Here is a 12,519-nt window from a genome sequence, read left to right as displayed (position 1 = left end):
AAAATGATATAGTGAAAAATGAGGTAAAAAAAAATGGGGAAAAAGAAAAGAAAAAGAAATAGACAGCTGCGAGGGCGATACTCATATATCCAACGATCAAGCCCTAGCCACGAGAGTGAGAGAAGAGGAAGAGGTCGGTGGAAGCTCCGCCGAAAACTAAGTTGAAGGTTCCTTCTCAATCTTTATTTTCTTCGGCTTTCTTCTTCTTCCTCTGTCTTCTTCTCTCAGCCCACTCCCAGTGTAAAATTCAAGAAAAACGCCATACTTCCTTAAAATTCAAACTCCATTAAAATTCAAACTCCATTTACGTGGTAATTTGTCTACATTTGAGCCATAGCTATCACCCTTGTTCTCAACATCCGTTGCAGCGGGAAAAAAGAAGTTAAAAACAAAAAAATTATTATTATTTTGTATTGCTTATGCCACTGTTGTTGCGATTGCTTATGCTATTGTGATTTCTTGTGATGTATGAATTGAATATACTATTTTTTTTTTTTTTGGGGGGGGGGGGGGGTTCGTAAAAGATGTATGATTTACAATTTTATTTTTATCACTTTTGAGTATTTGATGGAATACAACTGTTATATGAATGATATATTGATATTTAAGACATGGTATATGTGGTTCTTCAGTTTTAGTTAGTGTTATGTTGCATTTTTTTCCATTATATTTGAATAAAGTATAAGTAAACAGAAGAACATATTAAACATTTCAAAATAAGGCGTGCCCGTTATACCAAAAGTATTATGTCAAAAAGCTCAACAGAAATTGAGCTCTCTTATCAAGTCTACAAAGAGGATGAGGATTCACAAAATATATATACTCAAAAAATCAAAGCAATGTAATAGACAGGACTTAAGCTTCTGCACATTGATTTCCTTATCTTCAAAAGTCCTCATGTTTCTGTCCTTGCAAAGGCACCACATGATGCAAAAAAGAGCTACCATCCATGCTTTATTCTTCCTATTTTGTAGTGGGAAAAAATTCTCACCTCTATACAGTGAGATAACCTTTCAACCAAAAGATGAACAAACCACCATGTAGCCGTCTTCCTCCATGTTCTTGCGTTTCTGCAAAACAAGGCACCATGAGGCTGCCTGGTTGGTGATGGTTGGTTGGAAGGTCCTCTGATGCTAAAGTCAGCACAATCTCATTGTAGAGTGAGCTGAATTTTTGTGAATCACGTATTACATACCTTGGCCAATGAGGTAAAATGTATATTTGTAGTGTACGGTTTTGTTTTCCAAGAATCCTAATCCTTCTATGGGATTAGCTTAACATTAGGTAATTGATTCTTCTTTCCTAATCAATTTAGGAGTTCATTTCCTTACATAATGCTGACTTAATTCTTTGACCATTCTTTGCTTGCGGACCAGGGCATTGTCCAACTTTGCCACATCAAGTGTCCTGATCAAAATCTCCCTATGCAATCATGCCAACCTGGCAGTCTTGACTAATTTTCCCCTTCATTTGTTCCCCAACTTCCACTTTCTTGATCGAAGTGAAAAGGGAGTGGAAGTTCTTGTCATATTCAACATTTTTCATGCTTGAACTCGGGGGTGTTAATATGGCTTGTTCTTGTAATTTCAAAAAATCTAGTGAAACCAATCTGATCTGATTTGATCCAATCCAAACTGCTGGCTTAGTTTGATTTTTGTTAGCTTCGATTCTAGTTCCAATTTTGAAAATAGTTGAATCGTTCGAATTGGTTTAGTTCGCGGTTCTAAGCTTTCGGTTATGGTTTTGAACCGAACCAAACTGTGATATATTTGTTTATTAATTTTTAATATTTTTGTATATAAAAACAAAAGTATAGAAGTTTCTAGCAAGATTTGAACAATAGTTTTTATTATAAAATTGATAAGCACCAAGTAACTATGCTAATTGTTGTTAGTTTGTTTACTACTATTAAATATATACCATATCTCCTATTATATAAAATTTCTAGAATCGTAGAACCAAATCGGTTTCTATGGTTCAGTTTTGGTCCGATCACATAGGTTCAACGGTTCAATTATGGTTCCAATTTTTTCTAAAACGCAGGGACCTATTTAGTGCTTAATTTTCTCTAAAATCAAACCAATCTAATACGTGAACACTTTTGTGTCTAGGGAGTGCTACTCCGAACACTTTATTTCTTAAGAGTGATTTTCTTAACATTTTTTTTCTTCTTGTTTGACACTTTGTAAATTCATAATTGAACTTCTCCTTTGTGATGACCACGCACATACTGCATGAATCTTGATTGGAGGAAAAATAGTTGCAATAATTGAGTTCAATGAAATTGTCTTAATTTCTCATGTCATGGGTTTGATACAGTGCATTGTGGCGCTCCTTCATATTGCCATCAAAGCTAAGTCTGTTTATACACGTCAATTGCGAAGCCAGTGATTTTTACTGAACTACCTCCTTTGGTGGCGAGATTGACATTGGTGACAATAGGGCATTGTCTTGGTCATTGTTGCATATGTCACATGTCCTCTATTTCTCTTCGTTCCTTTTCTTTTTCTTCTTTCTTTGATCCAATCATTAACGAAATACTTACCACATCATGACCGAAATCCTTCAACTAGAAAAGCACAAGTGTGGCAAGATATGCCCGTCTCTTTGGTTGCACCTGAAACGCGCTTCAATGGTTGGTCATCTCTATTATCTCATGGCAAAAACCCAAATCTCTCTCTTGAAAGTTGGTTTATCTCTCTATAAGAATGCTCAGCAAGAAAAGAACCATATGAGCAGAGACCAAAACCCCTCCTCCATTGGTCGTAGCATTGTCTTGCCAAAGAGATTGACCATGAAACAAAAGCTTAGTGAACCTCAAGGGGTTGACCTATTGGGCAAAACTTGGGGCCTGGGGGTGTGCTCTCTCTAGGTCTCAAGTTTAATACCCATTAGCAGCAATAAGCTCCTTGGGGCCATATCCATACAGGGCGTTCGCCTTGGTTTTAAATGGGGCTCCCGCAAGTGGGCAGTAGGATTGGTCCCTCGGGATTAGCCGAGGTGTGCGTAAACTGGCCCGGATATTCGATTATCAAAAAAAAAATGGTCAACTAGTGAACTCAATGGAACCAACACAAATTGTAGTGTTGCCTTGGTCGAGGTAACAAAGACTCCCCACGTAATTCCTATTGACAAATTCTATAATAGAGGTGCCATTGGATGTGGTTGCACATGAGGCCCGACATTTCCCAAGCATGTTGTCAACCATCAATGTTGGACATCTTGCCAACTGATTTGGTGCTGTTTGTCTTCCACGTCTTGATTCATTTTTGCCATTACCTCTTGAAAGTTTTTTTGGATCAAACAACAAAGATAGAAATATATTTTTCTTGTCTTCAGATAATAACAAGTTTCAAGCAATCTGTTTTGCTTGTTCCTTCTGTGTGATAAATGGGATAGGACTCTTTTGACATAGTCATAGAGCATCAAAACAAGGTACCCAACTCTATTAATGGTTGCTACCACGTATGTCAATCTTAGTGTTGTGTATCTTCCTTTTTCTGCTCTCTTTTTTTAAAAACTTTTTGTCCTCTATTATTTTTATTTATTTTTTTTCTTTCCATTTTTCATTTTTATAACCAATGTGCTTTCTTACACATTGATGAGAAAACGTGGACCCTTGGTGAGAGCTATTGGTGTGCCAATTCGCATGAAAGCTAATCTCTTAGAAGTTAGCTTTAATCTGGGGTGTACTTCATAGCATGTGGAATTCATGGTGTGGACTGACCATGGCAAAAATAAAGAACAACTCTTATCTTTGTTCCACCAGTATACATGAATGAAATTATAGTCATCCTCCATGTCTCGTAAATGAATTTTTGTTGTTGCCGTCTTTTCTGTTGAACTCCATTCTTTCCCACAGACAACGCCAATTGTAGAGGGGGGAAATTCTCACCTCTATATAGTGAGGCAACCTTAAACAAAAAGATGAACAAATCGCCACGTAGCCGTGTTTTTGTAAAACAAGGCATTGTGAGCTTGCTTGACTGGAGATGGTTGGTTAGAAGGCCCTTCGATACTAAAGTCAACACAATCTTATCATAGAGAGAGTGGAGTCTTCTTTGTGAATCATGTCGCGTACCTTGGCCAATTAGGCAAAACGTATATTTATAATGTAAGGTTTCTTATCTTCTAAGAATGGGATTAACTTGGCAATAGTTAATTGGTTCTTCTTCCCTAATCGATTTAGGAGTTCATTTCCTTATAAAATATACTAGCTTAATTCTTTGACCATTATCTGTCCACCAACTGGGGTGTTGACCAATCATGCCACGCCACATGGCCCTGCCAGACTCACCCTTTGCAATCATGTCAACCTGGCAGTCTTGGCTAATTTCCCCCCTTCTTTTTCAACCTACAACTATTGCCCCAAGATTCCAAAAGCTTTAGACCATAGCGAGCAATGGCATCTCCCATTACATCCCAAGCACTGAAAATAATAAATTCCAAAGCACCCCAGCCACAAAAATGTATCAAGAGATGATGATCCACTGTCTCGTCCGCTTTACAAGATATGCAACATTTGTTTGTTAATTTGAAACCTCTCTTCACCAAGTTATTAGTGGTCAAAATGGAATCAAGAGCCGCAGTCCAAAAAAAAATGCCACTTTGGTAGGAATGCTCAACTTCCAAATAGTCTTTGAAGGAAAATAGTTCTCCTTTTCCCTTGAGAATAAGGCTGTGTTTGCTGGGGAGATTTGGGAAGGGATTTGAAAAGGAAAAGGAAAAAGGTAAGTAAAATGTGAATAAAATATACTTACATTTCATCTAGTTTCACACACCTTTTCCCTTTCCCTTTCCAAATCCCTCCCTAAACCCCCTAACCGAACACAGCCTCAGAGAAAATAGGAGTCAACAGTGAAAGTCCCGTTACTATACCTCCAAAGGAAAATAGCTCTCCCTTTCAATTGAGAATAAGGAAAAATATGACTTAACAGTGAAAGTCCCCTTAACATACCTCCGCTTCATGCTCTTGGACCTATTAAGAGAAACACCAGTTCCATAAAGGCACCCATCTCCCAATCTTTGAGAGCTCTAATGGAAAGCCATTCCCACATTAATTCAGCATCATTAGCTGTTAGATAATTCGCAACCAAAGCAGTGTTGTTGACAGCAATATTGTATTTATCCAGGAAAGCAATGAAAGGGGGAATATCCCTACACTGGAGATCATTCCAAAAAAGAATTTTGCGGCCATCCCCCACCTCAAAATGCACATGCTTTGAGAACTCCAACAACCATGCCTAGTAACTTTCCACACACCCACCCCATGTGGCTTTCTACCATGATTTTAAATAACGGTATTGGAATATGTATCGGTATCAGTGATATGGTCGTATATCATTCAATATCAGACAGTATCAGACAGCAGTTTCTTGAAAGATCATGAGAAACAAAGAGACGTTGTCAGTGTATAGTTATAAAGATATTTCGTAAGGAAATAAGACACCACATACAAATATTTGTTTGAACTGATTTTTAATTCCTATGGTAGAATCACGGGCCAGTTTTGCCTTAATATGCTGTCTTTTTTTTCTTCTATTTTTTTTCCCTTTGCTTTTATAATGTTCTCTTAATTGATAAGTTCATTTTAACATTTTTAAATTCCCTCATTTTGTCCAGCCTTCTATAATTAAACCAATAATGATTTGCTTACAAAATTCTTTTGCTATGGGCTACAAGTACAGGATTTTGGATAAACTAATCAAAGCTGTTTACTTTGATAAAAACACAACACATCTGATTGCGATTTGTGTCGTTGATTAGTGTTGTGCAAATTTAAACAGAAAATCCATAATAATCTTTGCTATGGTAGTATACTTGGGTCAGAGGGCATTTTTATTTGGACCAACCTGCATTATTGAAATTCACTTTCTATCTCCATTACCATGGTGGAGGCAATTGCTTAATTGTAGCATTTTAATTTTCCAAGCAAACTTCGCAGCTGTGCTTGCAGGCCTTACTGCAATTTATGCGATGTGGATTGATAAGCAAGAGGATGTATTGTGATATTACTCATGTAGTAGTCAATAGTTGCAGCAACATTAAAACAAGGGAGTGAAAAGAAGTTGAACAGTCAGTGGTGTAACATATTTTCTCTCTTGATTATTATTATCATCAATTTGAGGGCTGTTATATCCGGTTAATCAAGAAAATGGCTGTAAATGAAGTTGCTATAAATATTCATGATCATGGTACAGCTCTTGATGACCATAAGAGGAGAATCGAATGCAATTATTGTGGTAAAGTAGTAAGTGGATTCAGCCGCCTTAAATGCCACTTAGGAGGCATAAGGGGAGATGTAGTTCCTTGTGAAAAAGTTCCCACAAACGTGAAGGACCTAATGAGAGACAAGTTGCTTGAAAAGAAAAAGGGAAATTTGAGCAAGGAAGTTGGGGAGCTGTACCATCCAAATCTTCCTTGGAAGAGAAATTGGTGCCCTGACTCCAATGCCGTCAAGGATGGTAAGCTGGACATGAATCAAGCTGCTGGATCTGGAAGCAAAAAGCGTGTGAAAGTGAACTCTATATCAGAAAACAGCGTGACGGAAGTGTGTTCTTTTCCCAAATGTTCACAAGCAGCTCCCAGTGCCTTGGAAGATTTATCATCACAGCAAGCTGAGAGATGCATTGGTAGATTCTTTTATGAAACGGGCATTGATTTCAGTGCTGCAAAATCTCCTAGCTTCCAGAGAATGATAAGTGCCACCATTGGTTCTGGTCAGATTGGGGTTAGGATCCCCAATTGTCAGGAGTTGAAAGGGTGGATCCTTTGGGATGAGGTGAAAGAGATGCAACAGTATATCAAGGAAATTAGAAATTCATGGGCAAGCACAGGGTGCAGCATGTTGTTGGATGGATGGATTGATGGAAACGGACGGAACCTGATAAACATTCTAGTGCATTGCCCACAAGGACCAATTTATCTCAGGTCATTGGATATTTCAGCTGCTCTTGGAAACATCAATGCTTTGCAGTTGTTGTTTGATGAAGTTATTGATGAGATTGGGGCTGAAAATTTGGTTCAAATTGTCACATATTCTACATCAGCCTGTATGGAAGCTGTGGGCAAGCAATTAATGGAGAAGCACAGGACATTTTTTTGGACAGTCAGTGCATCTCATTGCTTAGAACTCATGTTAGAGAAAATAGGTATGATGGATCTCATTAAAGGGATACTGGAGAAGGCCAAATCTATTACAAAATTCATTTACAGTCGTGCCACAGTTCTGAAGCTTATGAGAAAATATACTAATGGCTGTGACCTAGTTAAGCCCTCCAAGATTAGGTCAGCCATGCCTTTCTTGACTTTAGAGAATATTGTGTCAGAAGAGGAGAACTTAAAGAGAATGTTTTTTTCATCTGAGTGGAGCACTTCAATCTGGGCTTCTAGCAGGGAGGGGTTAAGAATAGCTGATTTGGTGTGTGATTGCTCTTTCTGGATGGAGGCTACAGTAGTTTTGAAGGCAACTATTCCGCTGGTCCGTGTCTTGTGTTTGATTAGTGAGAGTGATAAACCACAACTTGGTTATATATACGAAACTATTGATCAGGCTAAGGAAACAATTAAGGAGGAATTTAAGAACAAGAAGGCCCAGTACATGCCTTTTTGGAGAGCTATTGATGAGATTTGGAACAATCATCTTCATAGTCCTCTCCATTCTGCTGGTTATTTTCTGAACCCGAGTCTCTTTTATTCAAGTGATTTCTTCACTGATGCAGAGGTTGCCAGTGGTCTATTGTGCTGTATTGTTCGCATGGTAGAAGGTAAGCACCTTCAAGATTTGGTCTCATTACAGGTTGATGAATATCGAGCAGCTAAGGGTTCTTTTGGTCAAGGAAGTGCTGATCGACAATCAAGTAATTCTCCAGGTTAGAGAAATCTATGTTATGCTCTATTATTATTTGCATTGCTTATCTTCAGCTATTTCATTTCATCTGAACTAGAATTTGAAATACTTGTGCCCTGAAATTTTTTCTGCAGCCCTTTGGTGGTCCTATTATGGAGGACAATGTCCTGAGTTGCAGAGACTCGCAATTCGAATTCTAAGTCAGACATGTGATGGCGCGTCAAAATATCAACTCAAGAAGAGTGTGGCTGAGAAGCTTCTCACAAAGGGAAGGAATCATATAGAGCAAAAACGGTTGAATGATTTGACGTTTGTGCATTATAATCTGCAGCTGCGAAATTTTGAGTCACGTGTAAGCAGTGACAGTTTAGTTGAAGAGATTGATCCAATGAATGATTGGATAGTGGATGAAGCACAAGAGGTAGTTCTGCAAAATTGCGAGCCAACATGGATCGAATTGGATTGTGTTGATAAAATCACTTCAACCACGACCACAAGAGGAGTCAATATTAGGGAAGGATCTCCAAGTTTTCATCCAAAGGAAGAGCCCAGCTAAGTTAAGATCTTAGAGAAAGGAAGCGGAGAAAAGAAAAGAGTAGGATATGGCAATCATTTTATATATAGGAAGCATGAACTTTTGTCTTGTATGTTGTGCTATTCTCTTCTTTGTGGAATTTTAAGGATAATTATTTGCAGTTGAGCTTACAGAAGACCCGTGTAGACGAAAAAAAATTGTAAAATAAGTGTGTTATTTACTGCATGACGTGGCAATTGCTTTTTTTTTTTTTTGTGTATTTTACTTTAAAATTTCCTACTTTTCATTATTGGGAAAATTGGAAAACTATCTACGAATTTGAGGTCAACAACAACAACTGGTGCTTGTTGGATCTTTGTCCGCTTCAGGGACTTCAGAAAGGGGTTCTAGCAATTTGTGGAGGGAGATTACTATACATTAATTGAATTTGAAGAAGCTTTTTTTGTGAGGAATTTAGGGTTTTGGTGGACGAGGTTTTCTCTGTAGAGAGGAAGCCATTGGGCTGGTCTTTTTGTCTGCATGGTTTCTGAGGAACTCTTTTGATGAAAACATCAATTGGCGTCTGTGCTCGACTTGAGAAGGGTAGTGATGGTGAAGTGAATCAGAGACGATAAAGATTTGCGTGTTTGGAGGGAGAGTCACGTTAGAGCATCTTCATTTTTTATTTTTATTTTTTATTTTTTAAATTTAATGAACAAATGCTCAAAAATCATCCCAAATCCTTTCCTCAAATCTTTATATATTATTCATGAGCCCTACTTCGGACCCCCTTGTACGGAACGACCCTCATCAATCCCACATACACGTGGGGAGTAAAGAGAAGGAAATAAAATAAAATAAAATAAAAATTCAACCAATCACCACCCACTGGGAGTGCTGGGGTTTCCCCCGTTTTCCATTATTCATATAATTGGACCAATCATATTTTATATATTATTCATTTATTAAAAAAATGTGTGAATAAATTTATTTTCAAAAGAAGATGAAGGCAAAGATATGTTGTCTTTCGCTTTTTCATATTTTTCCTTTAAGGCTGTGAAATGAGAAAATAAGCTTATATTTTATTTAGATTATTCTCATCTTTTTTTTTTCTTTTTTCTTTTTTTGTCACTTTTTCTTTCAAATTTTTATCTATATCCATGGATTATTGATAGGATTGTTAAGGATTAATTATACCATACGATTAGATAGAATAAATTGTTGGATATAAGATACAAGAAAATTTACATTTAGATTGCATGATATCTAGGCCTTATTTTGTAGTATTTATAAGTCTAATTTTTTAAACTTTGGTCATGTTTGTTTTGCAGATTAGGGGGTAGGATTGTTTGTTTTGCAGATTAGGGGGTAGGATTGAAGTAGTAATGAGGTGAGTCTCATTATAGTTTGTTTGGTAGCTTCCTTGTTGTGCTACTTAAGGGTGAGCATGGTCCGGATTGATCCGGATTTGGGTAAAATCAGGACCAATCCGTTATGTACGGTTCTTGAAAAATTAAAATCAATCCAATCCGTTTAAATCGTGGAACGAATCCGAACCAATCTATTTAAACACGGATTGGATCAGTTTAAAACCACGGATTCACATAATTAAATAACAAAAATATATATATATATAACATTTTAATTTTATAAAAATATAAACATAGTATCATATTAGTTCCACAATAACAACATGTCTTTTTACAATAACGATATACTATTCTAGAATTTAAACAATCATAAGAAAACTAGTTCCACCATAAGTATTTAGATTATTGCAAATTAAAATTAAAAACCAACAAACAAAAATAATAAAAGAAGATACTATGCAGATTTAGGTTTTATATAGAATAAGAGAAGATACTATGCATGAGGGTATATAATATAAATATAGGATATTTGTATACAGTCCGAATCGGTTCCAATCCGGAACCATGGGGTTCAATCCGGAACTGATCCGTGGACTACGAATTTTTAATTTTTCAATCCGGAACCGAATCACAGATTCAAAAAATCAATCCAAACCTACCGGATTGGACTGGATCGGATCGGATTACAGATTTTACGGATTCCTTACTCAGCCCCAATGCTACTCCACCTGAAGTATCACTCCCATACCCAAACTGGATTAAGTTTTCCTCAGGGCCACGTTTGTTTGGCGGATTAAGTTGAATGAGATTATTAGTGAGAGGATTATTAGTGAAGAGATTGTTAATGTGTGAATTGTTAGTGAAGTGATTAAGTAAAAGTGTGTTTGTTTTGATGGTAGTGTGGGAGATGATTAGTGATGGGATTGTTAATTATTTTTATATAAAATAAATAAATAAATTATTTATATATTAAAAAAACTAAAACAAATAGTTACACTTGATAAAAAAAATATTTTTTTTATTATATAAAATAGACTCAACCCTCTCACTATTTTCCTAATTTCACTTAAAATTCACCCAAGTTAATCATCCTACAGAGGGGGATTACTAAACCCCCTATACTACTAATCTTATGACATTTTGTAGCATCAAAATAAGGGTTTGGTGCTGGGATCAAAAAGAAAAAAAAAAAAAAAGGGTTTGGTGGGTCCCATGAATCAATAATCTAATTCACCCTCCCAAACTCCCAATCAATCATGACCTAGATGAGCTGAGATTGAAAAAATAGTGAGGGGATTAGGCTGCACTTTTTCTTTTCTTTTTTTCAACCCAAGTGCAACCTGTTATTTGTAAATTTTTTTATATTTGTTTTAGAATTTTTTTATATAAAAATAATTTAAAAATTCCATCACTAATCATCTCTCTCATTATTATCAAAATAAATACACTTTTATTTCTCCCCTTGCTAACAATTCTCACATTAACAATCTCTTCACTAACCATTCATTCACTAACAATCCTATCCAACTTAATACGCTAAACAAACCAACAATCTCACATATTAACAATATCTTCACTAATTATCCTCTTACTAGTAATTTCATTTAATTTAATCTGCCAAACAAACGTGACCTCAGTTGCTTACAAATAATGACTAATTTATTTAGATAAAAAAAATGAGATTTTCTTAAACTATAAATTGGGCCTTTTCTTTCTTTTCTTTTTCTTTTTTTTAGTTTTATTTGAAATTCTTAAATATAAGTACGAACAAGAGAATCTTATATTTTTTTGGTTATAATTATAACTTTGGACGGCATTTTAGATTTTTGTATAACCAAAAAAAAAATAAATACGTGACAACTTATTTAATCAAACATATGATTATTTTTTTTTATAAATTTTTAAAAATCTTTACCAAACATATTTACAATTTATTATAAATTTGTAATTAATAATTACAAAAATTATAATTAAATGAATCTTGTCAAAAATAATTCGATAGTCTCAATGTAATTAAACAATTTCATTATATAAAAGTAAAGTTTCTTTAGTTGACAAGTTGGACAGGGTAGTGAAAATGCCTGAAGTTTAGGGTTTGAATCGATAGAGTGATTCCTTTTATTGTAATTTAACTTACTAACTCTCTAACATCTAATTGTATGACAAAAAAAAATAAAAATAAAAAATTGTCAAGTTGTGTAAAAGGAGGAATGATTATTTGGAATAATTTTTTTTAGAGTAATTATAAAATAATTTTTTAGATGATTAAAATTTAATTCTATAAAAATTAAAAACATAATAGTCAAATGTTGAACGTATAATATTTATACAAAAAATACTTTAAGAAAAATTTTGTAAATGTAATTTGAGAATATGAGTTGTATTTTGAGTTTGTGAGTTATGGAATTATGATTTGAGTGTAGAAAATTTGTTTGGTTATAGTTTTTAAATAGAGTGTTGAATTGTGTTTTGAAGATGTATGTTGAATTAAATTTTGAAAGTTTGATGTGATATGTGAAATAAGAAAATTTGTTTGGTGATGAGTTTTGAAAATAGTTTTCAAAACTTAATTCAATCAATAATTTATAATCAAACACACAACTCATATATCGATATTCGTATTTTTTATCAACAGTAATAACCAAACTATTTTAAAATACTGAAATTAAAAATTGATTTTTTTTTCAATTAATTGTTTTTCAGTAATTTTTTTGAATAATTTTTTCATTTTAACTTACTTCCATGTCAATTATTTTGTGTCAATTAATTTTTCTATCAATTCATTT

General features: G+C 34.9%; 1 protein-coding gene across 4 annotated transcripts; it reads left to right on the top strand.

The window, feature by feature from the left end:
• LOC114320301 (uncharacterized) lies at positions 1-8,609 on the top strand. Of its 4 annotated transcripts, none has more exons than XM_028267453.2 (3): positions 1-167; positions 5,957-7,871; positions 7,984-8,609. In XM_028267453.2, exons 2-3 carry the CDS (start codon positions 6,155-6,157, stop codon positions 8,403-8,405), a joined length of 2,139 nt encoding a protein of 712 aa, XP_028123254.2. In that variant the 5' UTR covers positions 1-167; positions 5,957-6,154; the 3' UTR covers positions 8,406-8,609. The 4 variants fall into 4 exon arrangements, with proteins under 4 accessions (XP_028123254.2, XP_028123252.2, XP_028123253.2 ...); XM_028267451.2 differs by having other exon boundaries at positions 15-167; positions 5,945-7,871; XM_028267452.2 differs by having other exon boundaries at positions 36-311; positions 5,945-7,871.
• The last annotated feature ends 3,910 nt before the right edge of the window (positions 8,610-12,519 follow it).

The sequence above is a fragment of the Camellia sinensis genome, chromosome 15 (assembly GCF_055761805.1).
Source record: "Camellia sinensis isolate YWXY chromosome 15, ASM5576180v1, whole genome shotgun sequence".
NCBI classification, from domain to species: Eukaryota; Viridiplantae; Streptophyta; class Magnoliopsida; order Ericales; family Theaceae; genus Camellia; species Camellia sinensis.
Note: the sequence above shows the minus strand (reverse complement) of the source record. Positions and strands in the feature narration are given on the sequence as shown.